The sequence below is a fragment of the Lates calcarifer genome, linkage group LG21 (assembly GCF_001640805.2).
Source record: "Lates calcarifer isolate ASB-BC8 linkage group LG21, TLL_Latcal_v3, whole genome shotgun sequence".
NCBI classification, from domain to species: domain Eukaryota; kingdom Metazoa; phylum Chordata; class Actinopteri; family Centropomidae; genus Lates; species Lates calcarifer.
The window spans coordinates 26,156,160-26,177,831 of NC_066853.1; the positions used below are offsets into that span (position 1 = coordinate 26,156,160).

A 21,672-nucleotide genomic window follows, 5' to 3' on the forward strand; every position below is an offset into this window, starting at 1 on the left:
AGTCATATTGCCCATGACGCCAAGACAGATGTAGTTGAAAGCACCCCCTAGACTGAGACAAGTCCGAGTTAAAATACACCACAACACCAAGACAAGTTGGAGTCAAAACACAAGTGAGACAGCAACATGTCTGTGTCAAATTACCCACAAGACTTAAACACATCAGAGTCAAAACACCCACAAGAATACAGAGACAAGTCTGAGATAATCTGGAAAATGTCTCAAGACTCAAGCACTACAGCCCTGTTACTCACTGGAACAGATCAGGGACTGGTTTATAATGAGATGCCCACTATTTGTTGGATTATCAAAGTATTTGAAGCAGCCTGAAGTTTGTGTTAAGTTTTCTGTCCTGTTCAGTTGTAGCACATTTTGATGTCCATCTGCAGAGCGCACGCTTCAGTGCAAGGAGCCAGTGTGAATATCTAGGCTAAATACTTTTCTGTCTTCCTCTGGCCATCCCACAGTCGCCCACAGGTTTGGGTCTTAAATAATTGAATCATCACAACGTCTGTAAGGCTGAAAATAGCTTCAGTTGTCAGGATGTCCTCAGGCGGGGGGAGCCAAACACCGACCATCAGGGAAATAAAGAGGAACATTACATTCTTGGGTCACTGGGCCACTGGAAGCTGTGTGTTGACGCTTGGAGCTGCATCTTCAAACACACCTGTGGCCATTATGACTATAATCCCATAGCATAAATTCTTTGTTTGCTGCTTGCAAACATTTAAATAAAACTACTGTCTTTGTCAGGGGGGCGTTTTGTAAGATCTCTTTTAAATGATTGACTTTAAATATTTCACATGTTTTCTGTAATTAAATGGTTCCCGATATTTAGTGATTGATCACAGTTCATCCATGACGTTCTAGTTAATACCCTCTGACATTTTAAAGCACAGCAAACCAGAATGAGAGACACTGGTTTGAACAAAGCCCTCCAGCTCCTGGTTTAATGCTCCCTGTCTCTTTAAGCAGCTCGCAGCTATCTCAGTATTGCTTGGCAACTGAAAGCTTTAGCAGCTCCCGAAGAAGTTAAATTGCATCAGTTGGCGATTAATATCACAGCAGTGAGGCAGGTGGTCTCTTGTACTGAAACAAAAAGTGCCTTTCTGTATTTACCTTCTACCATGAACAGAGATGCTCTGTTTAGGAGATGGTTACAGCAGCAACCCAAAGATAAGCACAAATCCAACAGACTTGACAAACCTTCTGTTCTCAAAAATACTGCAACGTCTGTTTTTCTAGAAAAACTTGCAGCAGGCAACAGCTTGCCATTCTCATGTACTGAGAATCAAAATATTTCCCCAAAGAAAAGTATGGCTGCCAGTCATACAATTTCTCCAGCAAGCAGTGAGAAATGGCATTAGAGCACATTCTCTAGCCAAGAGTGAAGTTGCTTATTGCAGTTTTAAAAATATGACAGTAGTCATATTCGTTAACATGCTCTGTTTTTGACATGCTTCTTTTATTATATCTCTTCTTTACTGCAAAGGTTATTTAACACTATGAATCCCAGAGTCTCAGCCATTTTGACTTCAGTGCACTACAGCTGAGCTGTCGGTCATACCCGAGAGGGGGTAAAAGACGAAGCTCTGTGTTGTTGTGAGGTGCACAAGGTGTTTTATGTCCATAGCTCTCTGACAAATGTGATAATGACAGATGATTAAGAGAGAAGCGGGGGCCACTCTGATCCTGGTGTCAGAGTCTGTAGAGCTGACTGGTTGGATGGATAGTCTCATAATGCCTGAAAATCACCATCCCATTTAGAATGGTGGTAGAGGGGAAGATAAGCAATATGATATGAAGATAGAGTGAAAGTTGTTTTACCGACTTTGCTTTGCATCAGAACTCTCAGTGGAAAAATGCCAAACTAGTAGCAAAGTAATTCATCCACAGGATCGTATTGTTTTTCAAAGGTGTTCAATGTTGTGAAAGATGAATACAACTTTTGGCAAATACTGTATCTGTACATCCACATGCATTTACAGTGACACATTACACACAGTGACTGTTGATGTAGTCTATTCTTCTGAGGTGCAGTTTTCTCACCATCACATTTTTTTTCTTGTGTTTTTTTCTTGGTCTTTGACAAACTGAAAATTTGATGATGGTGTGAAATGAAAAGTGAGAGGATCACTGAGGATATTATAGTCAAACCTGTGGGGAACAATTTAACCACAGTCTGTTCTGTAAATGTTGAAGTATTTTACTAGACAACTTAAAACTTTGACCTGATGGTGGCTCTAGATGAAACCCTCTTACCATCCTGAATGTGTAGATAATTTCATGGCAATCCGTTCAGTAGTTGTCAAGATATTTCAGGCTGAACTGAAGTGATGAATCAGTTGACTGACTGATCCATATTTCCATCCCTAGAGCCAAGCTGCTAGTGTAGCTAAAGAGGCTTCATTAGATGCTAGTGGTACCTCTGATGATGACGTTAGAGCTTGAACTTAAAAGATACTCTGTCTTCAGTAATTAACTGATTATTATTAGTAATATTATTAAAAACTTCATTTATGTAGCACTGTTCTAATCACAGCTATTAAGTGCTTCACAAGACGCCTGTGGATGGCCATATTTGGAGGAAGGGTGAGCAGCTTGCCATTATATCCTCCTCCAATTTGCAACATGCTTTTGGACAGTCTTGTGGATGGGTTAATCAGGACCCTTGGCTTGAATTAGCCAGAGCCTCAAACAAACCACAAAAAGACACAAAATGACCGCAAAGAAAAAGGAAATGACTGTAAAGAGGAAAAAAAAAAGACAGAAACCACCACAAAGAGATGTATAGTGAAGACATAAAATTACTACAAAGACACACAAAACAAGAAGACACACACAACCCAGCTGTATTGTTTGTCACTCTCTCAGTCTGGGGATCTTGCTTCTATGTAGGAGGAGTGGGCTTTATAAAAGCCTTTGCCCAGAGACTCAATGTTCTATAATCTGTCCATGGTCTCTGCAAATACATATATGGTGGTGTACTTGGTTGTACACTTGAGAGCATAGTTCAAACCAGGCATACTTTCACATCTTGACACAGCACATTGTTGGATAGAGTTGGCACGATTGTTGAATTGTTTATTTTCGGAAACTTGCAAAAAACTGTTGAATGCAACAAGCAATTAACTGGAAACATACAGGGTAGTTATTTTGCCAAGGTGCCAAGGAATGGATCAGTATATTCTGTATATTGTGTTAATAATGCATTTGTCCCTATATTCTATATTCTATATCCCTATAGTCAGTTTTTATCAAAAATGAAAAAAAAAAATCCTCAGACATCAAAGGCAACCATTTTACAGCTGGTCTGAGAAGTAGAAAGTAGACTCGAAGCTCACTAAACCTATTCTGGACCAGTCAACATCAGTACCCTGACCAGGGTGTTCGATGCTGCTGCCATAGGCTTCCATTTTTCTAATAATTTTTCCTTTGTTTGCTACAGTGAGCTGTGGTTGCCATATTGCAACTCACAGATAAACAGCATTAAGCTGCCTCCTCGCTGAAGAAATATTCTTTGATTATACAGCAGAGTGCTGAGCTAACTTCTCCCTCAGACTGACACCTCCTCCCTCAAAGAATCATTTTTTTCCTGCCACAGTCTTATTTTATGACTGCTGCTCCTAGAGCTTGAAAGGCCAGGCATGCTCTTTACACCGCATTGATATCCACTTGATATTTTGTACTCTGAGGTTAAATGTTAATTTCTGCTCTATTTTCTTGATGGGATTCAACACAGGGTATGACACTGTTTTTGGAGAGAAAGTGATGACAGGGTTGTAGTATCTGATACTAACTCCACTTACTCCGGGATTTGCTGCTTCTCATGCTCTCTGTTGTTCATTGGATATCTTTTAAGTTTGGGATCTTAAGTTGTACAAAACAAGACATTTGAAGATTTCACCCTAGGATTTCAGAAATGGGATTTTTCACAAATTTAACATATTTTCAATGACAAATGATTAAATGATTGTGTTAAAAAATAATGGATTAGTCAGTAGTGGAAATAATCATTAACTATTGTGTAGCTTTGAATTCTCTGGTTCTGATTTTGTAAAGTAAATAAGAATTTTGGGGATGGAGCACTAGAAATGGGGGACTAAAGATGGAGTGCAAGCAATGCATGAGGCTTCAATGTTGTAATAGTTTGCAGACTTGTGCACCTTTGTCTGAACTTGCTCAGATTAAGTCACTCCTCACAGCCAAGTAGACAATTTCTTATAATACTAAATTGTGAGTACTGGCTTTGACAAACAAGAGGCTGTTACACATTTCCTCTATTTCCCTTTTTTGCATTTTGCATCTGCATTTGCTTTATCAGTGAGAGTGTGCTTCTTATTAGCTTCAGGAAAACGGTCCTCCTCTCTGTTGCTGTTCTGTTGTTTGCCCCAGTCATGACCATGAGATGAAGGGAAAAGCAAATGTATCCTTATGTAACTGACAGTTGGCTAATGAGCTCTTCTCTCTGTTCCTCCCAGAAACCATTAGCTTCAGAATTCTCAGAAGTGTTTAAAAGTTAGCCAGCTCTACTCATCTGCTTGACACGTACCAGCAACCGTATATTTAGTCATTTTAGTGTTGTCCCTGGAACTAGATGCTTGGTTTTCTACAGGATAAATTGTCAGTGAAAGTCCTCATTTACTAAACGTAAATAAACACAGGTGTGTGTGTGTGTATGTGTACGTGTGTGTGGCTGCCACCATGTTGTTTTCCCCTGCTTCAAGAATTAAAAGAATTAAAAACAACTAATTACCCATGTCCACATCTCACAAAATGAATAGTACGCACACATTATTTTGCATATTAATACATCACATAGTACTTTCCTTCACATGCTCAAATAAACCTGCCAAACTTCAGCCAAAGAAACTAAAATATAAATAAAAATAATCAATTTATCTAGCTAGTTAATAGGGGTGGGGCCTCCTGACATTTGGCATCCTCATGATTCAATTCCTCATTCTCTTGTCACAATTCAATCCAGAATCGATGCGTATTAAAAATGATTCCTGATTCAATGAACAGAAAGGGGAGCACTGTATTTTGGTTCATAGTCCCTTTGTGTCTCTTAGCGTGTCAGACCACTGAGTTGTAAAGGAAGCGTTACTGACAGTTAAGCCTAGAGGTCTTGATGAGGATCAATGTCTGATTAACATAAAAAAAGGTAAAGTGTGTGAGAGTTTGCAGCTTTTTTAAAAAAAGAAATTAAGTTAAATGAAGCTTCAACAAGAAGTCAGAGGCTGTCATGAAAGGTGTTTCCCACACTGCACCTGATAATTACAGTTTAAACAATATAACCGTGACAAGGCATTCAAGTCCATACTGACTCAAGTGACATCACACAAGGAAATGTATACATTTTTCTCTAATATGCTCTGTCAGTGAAGCATTTTGTACATAACAGTTATTCAAAAGAGAGGAACTTTGAAATTTTATTATTTTCACACCCAGAATAGGCCTTCCTCCTAAAATGTTTAAATAATCAATAACTAACTTCTAACAATACTAATTCAAGTGAAGTACATAATTTTAAATACCCTACCTGCTGCTTTTAGTGCACAACACACTAATAAATATATTTTAAAGCTAATTCATCTTAATCCTGCCCTGAGGAGCATACCAAAATATAAACCATAATCCCTGACAGCCAGTACTAATTAAACTGCTTCATTCCCACACATAATCAATTCAGGTTCACAGTCAGTTCATCCAGGTGAAGGTATTGACCCCTCTCACTGACTATTGCATATCACTGTGATTCATTGGGTAAAGCTACAGCTCGAAGTAAATATATGGATCAATTTGCACATCTCTGCGTGGGTTGTAGTCAGTCAGAGGCTGCGTTAGAGAGCATTAAAAGGCAGAATGAAAAGAGCTCACTCTGACCTAAGAGGGATGTCTGCTTGCCCAGCAGATGTTCAGTATGGGATCTGAACCTGTGTCCATCTCCCATTTTCTAAACCTTTATATTTGTTGGGGTTCAGGTTTCTTGCTGTATTTATTTTAACTTCAACCAATTAGTTCCAGATAATTTAAGATTGAAGCATTTCACATTGATCGTTGTGTGGTAGTTTGACAGCTGGGTTATTTAGTTTAATGTGCTGTAGTCACATAACTACTGTATATAGAATACTGTATTTGTTAACAAAGGACTCACTCTCATATGCACTTTAAACTTCAAATTCCCTGCCATTTCCTTGTTTTTCCTTATCAAACTTTTCGTAGGTAGTTCTTGGCTTGTGTGAGTGTCAGGTATGTTTAGACAGGAATGGTAAAAAGCCAGTTTGACCACATCTGTGGACTAATGGCACTTGTTCAACTGGATGAGTGCAACAAGGTGCCATTGTGTCTGCATTTTAATAATGTAGGATACTGATAAATTCTACATTTCATAGTGTAATATTCATTGTGCTCAGTTTGTGACGATGAAAAACTGTACTAGCCAGACACATGGATATTGAGAAAAATAAGTTTACAGCTGAAAAAGAGACTGGCCTTTTAACCTCAGACAAACATGATACGGTTCATTGAGTTATATTACCTTGCTCCTGCCAATTCTTCATTATATACTGACTCCAGAGAACTATTTGAACACCCTTATCACCTCTTTGTCATTCATTCTCTAGCTCGTGCATTTTAAAGTGAGGGTTTTTCCCAGTAAATTGTCACTCATGCAAACCTACATTTCATTTAATGAACCAGGGTAAAAATCCTGCCTACCTGACTCCCAAAAGTTCTTGCTCAGGATGTAGTGCTCTCAGATGGCCCAGGGACAATGGAGGAAAGCTCAAAGTTGGAAAAACAAGGTGAACACCATTGTTCCTTATGAGAAAACAGTTGGCTGTATTTGTCATCAGATTTGCCAGTGCTCTCACTGGCTGTAGAAAATGGGTGATTGAGCCCACCCCTTATAAAAAACTTTAATTGGCTGGCTTTAAGTGATGAGGGCTGTATGTTATCTTGGTGATGAGGATGATGAGGCTCCATCCCTCTGTCAAAGACATGACAGCTCTACAACCTCCCACACTTCCACAATACAGGGAAAAAGTTTGAATGATACTGTAGTTAGAGCTTTATTATCATACAACCAAGCAATTAAATTCTTCCTGTTTATCAATTACACCCAAACAAGGCAGAGGTGTCAGACAGGTCCTGGATTAATTACTGACGACAATTAATTCTACAGAGAGAGCAAACTTAGACAAGCGAACACCACACTAACTCAGCATTGTTGAACTCACTCAGACTCTCTTCCCCAGAGACACATTAGATAGCAGCAGAAAGACTCATCTGAATGTTTCCAGGATGCCAGGATATTAATTGGAAGTCAGTGGTGCAGATGTTTGGGGTCTGAGATTGTCTGAGACTGTCTCACTTGTCTGAGTCCAACCTGGATATTGCAGTACAGCTTAAACTTCACATTTTTGGCAAGATATTCTTCAGTGCAGCTGTGAACAAAGAAAATGGCAAATTCTGTTAATGTAAACTATGCAGCTGGTTGAACAAGTGCTTTAATCAGAACTGCAGCATGGTTCCATTTGCAAATCTGTGGCAGAGGCATTCAGCAGCTGGTACATGAAGTGGATACGATAGCACAGATGTTAGTAAATGCCCTGTGTGTTGTTGTGTTTCAAACAACCCAAACAAAATGCCAAAATGCTGTGGTTTATAATAATAATAACATCATGGCAGTATGATAAAGGTGCTCATATGATCACATATAACCACTCAGATGTATTAAGCCTGATAAGAGTATTTTCATTTAGAATTTCCACCATGATAAAAAAAAAAAGGAGAGTGGAGGGACGAGAGTGTCCAGTGTTCAAGGCTGGACCTTCAGAATGCAAAGTATCAAAAGTATTTTAAGAGGTATTGTTGTTCTTCTAAAATATTACCGCATAGTCATATGAAAGAATAACAACCAAAATTTGGAATAAATGCCATTTTATGATTACCACAATCCTGGTTTAAAATCAAACATCATTTATGGTGATAAATCCTGGCTTTCTGAGGAAAACAGTGAGATATGCCAATGCTATTCTGTGTGTCCAACACTTTGGTTTTGAATACAGTATCTCTACATCCACTGGTAAGATTACAATTACAGTTTGCCATATTCATGATGTGACCCTATAAAACCTAATGATTTCATGACCCCTGACCTTTCATCTAGTGCCACCTCAGTTTAAAATTTCCCCCTCACCAACACTGTTATCTAAAAAAATATTCATGTTCTCCAGGGGATGATCCCAATGATTTGGTGTCCTCTTGACCCTTCCTCCTAGCACCTTGATCAGTCCAAAACTTCCCCACGTACACACACAAAAAAAAAATTCAAATCCAATCAGTGGTTTGTCATAAAATTTACAGAGCACATTCGTACTCCCCAGAGGATGACATCTCTCCAGTTTGAACACTGATGTGCTTTACTTTAAATCCACTATCAGACAGAAGAGTCTTTACCAGCCTCAGCTGTAATCTCAGCTGACAGACTGGCATCATCAGTATGTTGTTCATTTTGTCCAACACCTTCGTGCTGTGGGGAGTAATGAACATTGGAGCATCTATGTACTGGTAGAGGGGTGGGCTTGGCAGTGTCTTCAGCATTTTATCTCTGTCTTTGGTGCAAAGTGCTAATTGCTGTGGTGTTTTTGCACTGCACTTGCAGAAATGACTTGTCAATTAAACAGTGTGGGCGACACTGTGACGTCTCCTTGGACTTTCTCTCTGAGTTTCTACATCGCTGCCCAAGAGAGGAGCAAAAGGGACATTCATTAATAGGAAAACAATGCAGATTATGACTGCTCTTTTTATGAATTGTGTTGTGTTTCAGGATTTCCATTGATATTTCTTATCCTCATATAACTGCTATAAAACTGATACAGAGAGTGACTGGTAATGGTGATGACGACTGACTGTGCAGCTTTTCCTGTAAAAAGAAGCAATAATGGCAGCAACAGCTATGGTAAAGATGACACTGATTCCAGGCAAACCAATAAACTCTGAGTCTTTTGTTTGCAGGTGAAGCAGATTATGGAGGAAGCGGTGACTAAGAAATTTGTCCACGAAGACAGCAGCCACATCATTGCTCTCTGCAGTAAGTACGCCCTTCTCTCTTCCTTCTGGACACACACACACACACACATTGTCTCTTTCCCTTCCTCCTTTCTTGAACACACACACACACTTGTTGAACTCCTCAGCAGGTGACTTGGTGCTGCTTCTCCGTCAAGGACACTTCTTGACGTCACTGTGCCTCTGACTATGCTGCTACATCAATGGAAAGTTAATAATCACAGTGGAGCTAATGGAAACCAATTTCAGAGACAGACTGTAGAAAACCCAGGCTTTCTAAGCCCTAGACGTGTGTGTGTGTGTGTGTGTGTGTGTGTGTGTGTGTGTGTGTGGCCAAAGATAGAGGGGTTGCCCTTCCTGACCGGATGGTTGAGCAGTAATGTGTGAGTCACAGCTTCCACGCTGGTCAGAACACTGACCCAGAGTCTCAGATCAGCTTTAAGTGATAATATGAACATAATACTTTTACAGATGTACATTTCTTTATGATCCATACAGGCTTTTCAGTGATTTTCATTCCAAAAACAGAGGCAGGCCAAATAATGTTTTTGACACCATCCAATTTATTGCCTAAATTAAGAAACAACTTAACATCCCATTTTATTACAGTACACAGACACCCACCTCACTGCCCCTCTCACTCAGTCTGATAATTACACCTGCATCTCTTCATCTTTCCCTCTGACTGTGTATGTGGGACACTTTTCAGCCATGTTCATTCCTAAATAATACATCTGGCAGTCATTCAGAATTCATAAGAACATGGTTGTTTTTTTTGTGGTCTTGACAGAATTACTGGATTTTAGTACCACTGCAATAATAAACCCAATGCACTGGGACCAGGAATATTTGATGATATTAAAAAAATTCCATACTACAAATTGTGACTCATCACCTTAAATTATGTTACTGTAGTCAGTCTTACATATTATGGGTAAAACAGATAATGGTGTAAAACAGTGTCTCTGTCTGCATGTATGTGTTGCTGAGCCTGCAGTCACATTGGCACTATTGATTTTTTTCTTCTTTGCCCTCCTCTTATGATCAGTCTACATTAAGTCCTGTTTGCACAGGATTACTATTGACTGAGGAGTACCAGTGATTTTGAACAGGGCATTGGAAATGGGCCATTTCTGCTCCTGTGAGACAAAATAATTTAAATATCAGGATTGTTGTGTCAATGTGACAGTACCTTGCTTTTAAATTCACTGGACTGGGCAAAAACAGATGTTCCCATTTGGTTATTTTATGCATATATAATTTATATATATATAATTTTTTTTCCCCAGGAAAATTAGTTAATCATTAGAGCGCTATCTCCTTGTCTGTTACTGATTTCAAAGCTGATGATGGAATGTGGCATTATACGGTATGGTGTGGTGCAGTTTTGGCTGATTGACCGAGGTCAGTCCATTTTAGCCGTGCCAAGCCAAGCTGTGATGTTGTGTTTCCACTGCCCAGTTGCAGGGCTGACCATGGCTGACCTGTTTTGGTCTCCTCTCAGTCTTCTGCACCTGTGTGGCTGTGGTGGTGAGGAGAAAGAGAGCCTCTACATGAATATCTGTTCATTCAGATCTCAACCTTATTTCACTGTTTACTTGCTCTTAAATGGTTGTTTGTCTGTATATGTTGGCCCTGTGATGGATTGGCGATCTGTACAGGGTGTACCCTGCCTCTCGCCCAGTGTTAGCTGGGATAGGTTCCAGCACCCCCGTAACCCTTAATGGATAAGCAGTATAGATAATGGATGGATGGACTTATTGCTGCTCAACACCTACAACATACAGTGTTCTGCTGAGAAACCCTGGGTCCTTCATTCATCTGGATGTTACTTTGATACGTACCACCCACCTAAACATTGTTGTAGACCACCCCACCCCCACCCCCACGGCAACAGCGCTCCCCAAAGGCAGGGGGCTCCCCCAGCAGGACAATGCTCCCACCACTCTAAAAAAACTGCTCAGAAATGTCTTGCGACAAAGAGCCCAAGGTGGCCTCCTGGCTTCCAGACTCCCCAGATCCCAATCTGATCCAGCATCTGTGGGATGCACTGGAACAAGCCAGATCCACGGAGGCCCCACCCTGTAACCCACAGGACTCAGAGGATCCAATGTCCAGACACCACAGGACACTCACAGAGGTCTTGTGTCCATGCCCCAACAGGTCAGAGCTGTTTTAGCAGCACAAAGTGGACCTACACAATATTAAACAGGTGGTTTTAATGTTTTGGCTGCTCAGTGTACATTAAAAGCTTTACACTGGTGTTAGACAAATGTGATGACTTTATCATCAGAGAGTTAGAAAAGCTCCATTAGCAGTGCTATTCTTCAATATGAATGGTGACAGTGACGGCTCAATCACCTGTGCCTGCTCACAGCATGGCTCATCATGACTAACCCATCCACCATGGAAAACCCCTGTATGGTATGGTATGGTACAGTTTTGAGTAGTAAACAGTATGGTATGATGGTTATTGTTTTATCACACTTTTTTAAGCTTGTTTAAGTCTCTAACTTAAGGTAAACTGTACTGACATTTTAGACAGAGGTTCAGAAGTTTCCTGAAGAGACTGCTGCAGACTGAGCTGTGTAGTTAGTCATTCATTGTTATTTGTGTGTAAATGCTTTTGCTTCCAGGCCTGATGTGTGAAATGGTAAATTCTGAAGGAAAGTTGTACATTTATTTTCTAAAAGTTTTATTTTGCTAAACCATGCAGTGTTAGATGTTAAACTCGTGACCTTATATACTTTGATCTGAGCTATCCGTGCTATTGTGGGGATAATCGGTTATTAGCTACATGATGTCCCCGCATATTACTAATCCAGGGTGATTCACGTCAAGGTCAGGATATTCCAGCACATGCTGTATAGTTGGAAAGACATAAGAACCATTAGTGCTAGCTCATTTTCAAAGATATGCTGAAATTCAGAGATTCTAAAAGTCAGCTTTTTCCATCCTCATGTTCAGACTGGACCATGTAAATTGAATTGACCCCTGTGGGCCACCATGGTTCACTGCAATAAAAGAGTGGCTGCTGTGAGAGCAGAGTTCATTATCCATCAACATCAGTAGATCAAATGTCTGTCTCTAGAACAACCAGAACCTGGTCTGACCCCATAGATGTAGTGGAGAAATGTCCTCATAATGGCTGACCTGGGAACATGGCTGTGTGGAGTCACTCTTGTAATTATAGTTGTTCAATACAATGTTTGTAGGCGAGGTCTCTCACCCTTCACAGTGCTGCTATAGAGCTCAGGCTTTATAACCCAGTGTGAAGGATGTCATTTTAACACCATTTGTTGGTCTGTTAATACAGAAGACCAGCAATAAAATGCAATTGATCCATATTGAAGACAGGAGAAACATGTTCAAAATAAAATAAAGAAAGGGAATATTTATAATGAGGTGTATTAAACCATTAAACATACAGTGACACAGAAGTGATCCTTCCAAAAACAGTTACGTGTGTGTAAAGTGTGAATTGGGCATTTTAGAAATACGACACTGCAAATGTTATACCTTCAGTGTTTCCCTCAGGAAAGCGCACCCTGATCCTTCATTATAATATAATACACTGTGATTCTAAGCCCATCCAATTCAGCTGCAATTAAGGTGTTTATTAATTAGTAATATTTTAAGTTGTTTGAATAATAAAAGTATATTTGTATATTATATATGTTTGTATATTTTTATATTTGACTATGAAATTTCCCAGGTAATCATGTCATCTGTCACACAAACAGGAGAAGACATAAAAAATGATCACATTTTATCCTGTCCCTGAGCAAGGTGATTTTTTCATGAAAACACTCCTAACTGTCCTAACTGTGGATTGTTCACCTGAAAAAGGTGCATTGTACATGATAGACTGTCAACTGTGAACTGGGAATGTTGTAGTAAACTAGCAAGAGAATGGTGGGTTGCACAACTCAACAAACACATAAGTGGAGCAGGGGTGCAGAGAAAGAGGGTTACTTAGTGAGAAATATCATTGTAATGAGTGTCTTTTTTCACAGTTTGGCTCAGATCTTGTTTTCTGTTGAAGCCAAATCAGTTTTGGTGGATGCAAAGTAATTTTAACACATTTACTGAGGAAATTCTGAGGATCTTGTGCTGTACTTGGGCATTTCCAACATTATGTTACTTCATACTTACACTATATTATCAGCTTTATTTGATAACCATAGTTAGGTGAAATAGTATGCAAAATAGTTTAAATTATCTCCACATTTACCAGCGGCAACATTAACACATTGATGCATCAGTGTCCACTAATAATGTATATTTTACTGAACTGTATTATTCATAATGAGTATTATTAGTTCTGGCACCTAAAGTCTATGTGGATGCTCACACTTTGAATGCATGACTTTTACTTGTATTTGTAGACTGGGACATTGCTACCTTTAGTAAGAGACCTGAGTACTTCCTCCACCTCTTGTACTGGGTAACTGGGTATTGCAACATGCTGCTCTGATTAATTACGAAGAAGTGCACCTACACGTTTGACCAATCAATCACTTGTTAAGCTGAACCACACAGATCCTGAAACAGATCCTATTAATGTGCTTACTACATGATGGTTGAAACAGTGCAGAGTGGTGAAGCACCACTGCTCAGTTTCCCTGAAGCTTAATGGGTTATATAGTTTTCCCAATATTGAAAATGTGAAAAATGTTTGTTACACAGCGTGGCCCCCAAGTTACCAGTTTTAAACAACAGGAGCTTGTTGCCCCATGGGTGAACCCTGCAACATGATTGAAAAATTGTCCATGCATTGAATGTTTTGATAAAAAATTCAATACATAAGTATCACAGATCTCTTGTTACTCAATTAAGAGATTTCACCAGTGTCTACACCCCCACTGTTTTCTAATTATAGCCTCTGTAGTGGACATTTTAGTTTCCTCTCTGATGTTTGTATTAGGTTACTTTGATGAGACAAATAGCTGTGAGTCATTGTACAAATCCTGCTCGATGACCACATGACCCCTTCAAGGAAATTACAATCTGGTCCTCTTGAACTTTTATTGTGTGCTTTGCTCACATGTGCAAATTGGACATTGTGTTTATGTGAGCGTCAGAGAGAAAACGGGAGAGAGAGAGGGAGAGAAAGCAGTGCCAGCTCATGGAGTGTGTCATCATCCTCTGCTTCTGCTCAGGTCAGTCACTTTTCAGTAATTTCCCTCCTTGTGTACAGATGGGAAATTTACTTAATAGGTTGCAATTTGTTTGGAAAATTATTTCATGTCTAAGCTTAAAAGATGAACAAACTCCATTCTGATGGTGACATTTAGAAGTTTAAGAGGTGAAATCCACTGAAAAGATTTCTCTGCTACAGTGAGATCATTCTGAGTAGTGTCTTACTGTTATATGAAAGGCAACTCTCCAAACCCATGTGAAGATCTAAAGGGACAGACAACCTTTTCTTTGTTTTTTAGGTTGACTGTACTGATAAAACCATGCTGACTGACTTGTTTTGTTTTACCTGTGCATACACTTACCAAACCTGCTGAAGGACTCTGGCCTTTGCCTGCTTCCAGTCTTAAAACTGAGTTCAGCTCAACATGACTTTTCTGCACATTGAATTACAGAAACTGAACTGAAATCAGTCTGGTGGTTGGTACGACAACAAACAAGCACATTTCCTACAATATAGGTATGTTTCTGATTGTATAAAGTGACAGTTCCCATAATATGCAGTCAGTGATGTAACGGCAGGTGTTTAGCAGTTGAAAGTTGGTCCCTTATGGATAAGCAGTGTAGATGATGTCACTGATATTGTTTCTATATTTATATCATCAGTGTATAAAACTGACAATTGTGTATCATCTCACCATTCAGCCAACAAGTCTGATGTGCACAAACACACCTGTAGTTGCTTACTTATGTCTGATGTTGGTTGTGCAAGATTTAATCAAGGTACTGATGCAAATCGTGATGATCGACTGTACCTCAGCCAGCTTATTACAGAAAGTTAAAAGATTTTAATCAACCAAGAGGTGGCCAAAGAGAGTATATCTGGCAGTTGGGAATCACAGATACAGTCATCAATATGTGCTGTTCATCATTTGTAGTTTTATCTAGTTGTATGTTATTATGAATTTTGCCCTGTGAATACGACATACAGTATGTAGGCGACCACCCTCACCTTAATGTGATCAGACCATATTGTCGGCTCCTTCTCATCAGTCCAGCACTAAGGACCTGCAGGCTATCCCAACCATGATGTCACTGTAAAGCAGACTAATAGTCAGCTTCTTGAGCTCAGGGACTCTGAGGAAAGGTGAAAGGTAAAAGGTCAGGAGTTAATGATAAGCAATGATGTCAGTGCAGAAATGAGTCACAGCCGGCCCACTCTTCCTCAGCGTCCCTCTTAATACCTGTTAATTCTGCTATGTCTGCTAATGAAGGCCACATTAATTCCAATGTTTCATTAGTGAAAAGCCAGCATTAAACACTGTTGTGTGGTATCTTATTTAGTCATAGGGAAGGGATTAACAAAAAAAAAAAAAAAATGAATGGAATTCATTTAATTAATCAAAACATTCACATTTAATTTGTGTAGCAAAATGAAATCAGAAAATAATGACGCAAATGATGCATGCATTTTTACCAATTTCACTTTCTTGTGTTCAAAAAATCTTTTCTGCTTGGTTCATTCATTCAGTACTATCACAAGAATAACACAAGAGCTTCACTCTGGAGTTGTTTTACAAGGCAAGAGAAAACACATAGATGATAAAACCACATCTATTAATTATTAGCCTTTGTAAATATATGTGTTTTGTAAAATAACTCATTATAGAAGTTTAACGATTGTATACAAAGTTAGCTGAGAAATGTGATTAAATTAGAATTTGCTCATGGCAGTGGGAATTGATGTGTCTGTGTGAGTTGAAAATGTGTCTGTTTTGACAAAAAAAATCCATATATAAAAATCCATATATCCCCATTTGAATCTACTTCATAAACTTACAGAGACACATGGAAAAAGGAGTGAGACTGAAGGGAAAAAACAGTCAGAGGATACCCTGGTTTTTTGGGGGCTAATTCATTTCTGTGAATTTTGTCCAGTGATTAAAAAAGAGCTTTGTCTTCTCTCTGAATATATCGTTAAAATGTTAATTATTCTAAAAGAATATTTGTGATGGTCACAAAATTGCATGAGTGAGTGACTGACCAAGTAACTTTGGATGCATGTAGAATATTTCAAATGTGGGGAGCTAGGAGGGGGCACTTGCGTCAGAGTAGCTGGGGTGGCCGTGGAAACTTCAGTAGGAGCTGGCAAACACCCCTAGTATTCATTGCAGTTATAGATAGGAACCTGCAGCATGTTTCTTGGCCAGTCTCTCTGCGTGGTTGGACTTGACTGTTGTATAACTGTGTCTATGTGTAGGAGTCCAAACTTCTCCACAACATTTAAACTGATACATAACTCACCCTCATTAGCCTCATGGATGGGGGAGTCAAGTTGTGTAATGTGTGATTTCACTTTTGTGTAAAGCATTAGCTGTTATGGTACCATGTACCATGCATGCTTTCTCTCTCTCTCTCTCTCTCTCTCTCTGTAATAAGAAATAGGCAAAGAATACACAGCCTTGAAAGGAACACTAAACACTTAATATCATGCAATACTGCTATTAAATAGCCTCCATCACTTTCACTGGCTCCATTTTTTCCTTCATATCAAACTCACCATGCTAAAACAGAAACACTAAAATATTCAGATAGAAATAGAATAGTCTTCCATCTTCTGAGTGTAATTTTTACTCACATCCCCACTTTCCTGCAGCTCTTCCCTTAAAATATACATAGTCCTCTATTAACTGTAATGTCTGTAATTTAAAAAGTAATGCTAAAGCCTGTTCATTTGTCATTAAGTCATAGCACAGGCAGAGGCTAGGAGTAGGCTGATGAGGAGATCTGGTGTCATTAAATCAGACCTAGAACCAGCCTTGATCTTGAGGACAGGTTGTACTTTGAACAAGAAAAATAAAGGTGGGAATATATTAAAAAAAAAAAAAAACAAACAAACATACAGGTCTGATAAAAGAAGTAACAAGTAAAAAGAGGTAGAGAGAGCAAACTGCTCCAAAAGTAGGAAAGATACATGGTGGTGAGGAGTGTGTCTGGTTTGGGAACCTCAGAATTGCGTCTCTGCTCTTTGCAGATGATGTGGTTCTGTTGGCTTGGCAGTCGAGTGCAAAGCAGTTGGGATGAGAGTCAGCACCTCCAAGTCTGAGGCCGCGGTTCTCTGCTGGAAGGTGACGCTTTCAATTTACCAGTCAGTGTACGTTCCAACCCTCATCTATGGTTATGAGCTTTGGGTGGTGATTGAAAGAATGAGATCGTGGATACATGCAGCTGAAATGGGTTTCCTCTGTTGAGAGTCAGGCCTCAGCCTGAGAGATAGGGTGAAGAGCTAGGACATCCAGAGAGAGCTCAGAGTAGAACTGCTGTTCCTTAATGTTGAAAGGGTCAGTTGAGGTGTTTGGGCATCTGATTAGGATGCCTTCCTTTGGAGGTTTTCCAGGTATGTTCAACTGGGAGGAGACCCTGGGGTAGACCCAGGACTCACTGGAGGGATTACATATCTGAACTGGTCTGGGAACACTTTGATATGCCCCAGGAGGAGCTGGAAAATTTTGCTAGGGCAAGGGACCACCCTGGACAGGTCATGAGTTTTTCACAGGTCTGGCAAATGTTGTTCATATAGTCTAAATCATATAGCTCAGTATCACAAATCATAAATTTGCCTCAAGGGTCAGTTTATTTAGAGAACATAGCCTTGCAATTTTAGCTGTATTTTCCAAATTTCTTTTTCATGTAAATACCCCAGCTGATTCTGACTGTATGTGTTTGCCAGGTCAAGGGACCTATGTATAGAGTGACATCATTGATGAATTAAGAAATTTACATACAGTGTTCAGTATGTCATTCCACTGAAATTGGGTAATTTGCTAAATAAAGTTTTACTGGCACATTTTTGGGCCCAGCACCTGAACAGTCCTACAAAGGCTTACCTTGCTGACTGTCAGGACAATCTGCTCACTGACTCCAAACCGAACACTTCTTCCATCCCAATCCTGATCTGAACAGCTAAAGTTGGTCAAAACATTTAAAAATGATTTTACCATCTATAAGCTGTCATCAGCTTATAGATGGTAAAATCAAACAGTAGTGTAGTAGTCTAGAACAGGCACACAATAATCCATCAAATATGTGTAATATATATCTATCGTGTGGGAAAAAAAAGCCAATAAATACAGTTGTACAGTAAGATACGTCAAATTAAACATTAAATATTATATACAACAAAAGCACAAAACCACAACATTGGAACATCTCCACACATATGCCTCATATTTTTCTGTATCCAGTGCACGTAGATCTAAATTTCCAAAAAATGCATTTTATCAGAAATGTGTGTCTTGATGCTGTTTTCCAGTAGTCTTTCACTAACATGTAATGTGTGTATAAATACACTGACTGCCTGCACACATGAATGGTTCGACTGTAATATTTTGATACAGCTCTTGTTTTAGTGTGTGTGTGTGTATGTTTGTGTGTGACCCCCTGCAGCTAGATTAAAACCAGTATTTTATATTTGTGCTGTCATCTGACAACAAAAACAGAACAATATGTCAAAAGGTCTGTGACTATGCTGAGACACTGGATATATGTCTGGCCAGCTTTGCCACAGCTGACTAACCCTAAACCATTTGGCCACACTCCTAACCAGATGATGATGATGATGCAAAATTTAATTGCTCACCCAACTCCATTAGCCTGTGTCAGTGACAGAAAAAGGCTGTTTTGGAATTTTGGACAGGAAACTTTTGGAAAAGAAAATGCTAAGATTGATGAATATCCAACACATAAATGGCACTTAAAGATTTACCAGCATTAGTGTGGCTTTGCCTTATAGCCACACTCTCTAAGCTCTGAATGATGAGTGTTGCAGAGACAGTCAGTCTCTATGTGGGGATCATCACAGACAGACTGTAACGCTTTCTACAAATGACAGATTGGGATAGGGAGTTGGAAAAAAGTGGTGATAATTGATCTCAGTGATCGAGGGTTGGAAAAAGAGCATGATTTGATTAACTTGGAAAGTATGGAGGAGTAGAGCACAAGAAAGGGAAAGATTGGTGAGAAAGAGAGAAAGGGATGGCCTGAAGCAGCTAATGGGCTCATTAGAAAACTCGTGGTCATGTAATGACCTGCCACAGAATGGACATCTGGGGCTCCACACACTGCAGACAGATGAACAGACAGAAATAGAAAGAAAAAAAAATAGGAAAGGGACACCAGAAGACAGTAATAAAGAAGAAAGAGAGACATATATTTAATTTATCAGTGGAAATAATGAAGAGGCATATAACCAGGGCATCCACCTCAACCCATTTACTTTGAAATAGAAATAGATTTAATTTGATATGTATTGTTATAAAAACTGTCAAATTATACATGGAGATGAAAAATGTTCTGTTAATCAGAATAATAATTAATCTATAGTAATTAGCACCAGCTAACAGTGGATAACACTTAGATAAATATTTTATTGAAAGATAGACTACAGTACAGAATAACACAACACATCCACCTCAATCAGCCCTCAGGCAGGTTGAGTGCATATATGTGGTCTAAATAAAGCACTGAAATTAAGCATAAGTAAACAGGTTCTACTGCACATTTACCTTAATGAACTAAAATAATAATACTTACTTAGTTATACATTAAACATAAATACAGGACAGAATTAGCATGCCATTGTAAAGGTTCTGTCAGTCTTGTTCCTGTATAGTTTAAAAAACTTGTTATGATCTTCTCGTTTTTCTCTTAGTTGATTGACAGCCATAATCTTTCCCAGCATGAATTAAACACCTTGTGTCTCCATAACAGTTCATTCATAAAAAACCCAAACTTACTCTTACATGTTAAAGTCTAATCTTGATTTTCCGTTAAAAAAATATTTCACTCCATGTGCTCTTTGAGCCAGAGGGAATATGAGATCATGACAGTGAACAAATCATCACTTGCTTGTGTGTGAGTGCAACAGCACAGCAGCTAAAATTACAAGACAAACACCATGTTAGCTAGGTGAGAACTTCGAGTGCAGATGACTGGCAGAGCAGAAAGCCCAAAAGGCTATAAAGGCCATCCAGACAGCACATCATAGCCACAGCAGAGTCGTGACTGGAGGAACCCTGCTCTGCGTAATGCCCTTAGTTTGACTCACATCACTGGCTGCAGCTGCACTCTAGCATACTGAAGCACGTGTATACACACACACACAGAGTGTGTTTCACTCTGTCAGGTTGTCTTTATGACTGAATCAGTTCCACTGATTTTCCAGTCTTTGGCTGTATTTATATTATTGACGATAACAGCCGATCACATAACACATGGACAGAACCAGAACAGCATATTTATTCTCAGCAACAGAGACAGTGAGACTGGTCAGAATTTATGGAATGAATGCAGATACATGTAGAGAAGAAACTGAACTGGCCTTTCCATGAGTGGTGCAGACAAAGACCAGACGTAAACCCCGCACAGCATTTGTTGAGAGACCTGAAAATGGCAATTCACAGACACTTCATCCAGTCATTTTTTAAAGCTTTCTGCTTCCAGTAGAGAACAAAGTTTCAGCAGAAGAAAAAAAAATCATCAAAATATCCATGGAAGCTTCTTAAAGCACTCCTGCAGCATAATCCATAATCCACCTGTATGCCCACTCTGTTCCAAACTGAATACACCCATTCTGTCTCAGTCCTTATTAGGTGTGTTAAAAATAATCGTTTCTACGATCCATTGCAATGTGGATGTGGGCGATTCTGCATCGATGCAGAGACACAACATTATCGATTATTGCCTCCTGACATTGTTTGTTGATGTCCTGGCCTCCTGTTAGCGACGCATGAGAAGTAGCTATGTTAGCCATTTTCACCCAGAGAAGCTAACGCCTGCCACTGTGAAGGATGTTGTGACATGTCTGCAATAACATGTGATTCCTGAATTCTTCTGTAACAATAACAGTGCATTAGGTTCAAGGTTCAAGGAGCTTTATTGTCATTCCAACACATGTGAACATGAGGTGAAACGAAATAGGTTACTCTGGTCCTGGTGCAAGCCAATTACAGAATAGTAAAAGTATAAAAATACAGTAAGAATAACTAACTGAGTATAATATAAGCTAAGAAGTAATATAGTATAAGTATAAACACTATAATATGTATAAGATAAATAGAAATAAAATGAAAAGACACAACAACAATATCCAAAAGTCTTCTACCATTGAGGTAGTGTGTAAAGACACTAGTTTAGTGAGGACTGGCAGATTATTTTGCATATGCTGCAAACAAGAGCTGTTTATTAGTTTCATACAGGTGCTGATTTGGTGCAGCTACTGGCTCATGTAGGTCATGTCTGTGATGTTCTCTACATTCAGGAAGTATCCGTTCTTAGAGCAGAAGACAGCTGCTAGAAGCTGAAGCTAGACTGCAGAAGTATTAGTTTTGTTTTTGAGGATGGAACAATTTCACCTCTACAATATATGTCCTTTGGTTTATAATGTTAGGACATTTA

The 21,672-nt window shown here is 39.2% G+C and overlaps 1 protein-coding gene across 1 annotated transcript in view; it reads left to right on the forward strand.

The window, feature by feature from the left end:
* The window catches only part of sgsm2 (small G protein signaling modulator 2), an 82,881-nt gene that overhangs the window by 2,145 nt on the left and 59,064 nt on the right, over positions 1–21,672 (forward strand). Inside the window, 1 exon segment of the mRNA XM_018701354.2 lies at positions 9,025–9,100. Within this exon segment, the coding sequence (XP_018556870.2) occupies positions 9,025–9,100 (76 nt within the window).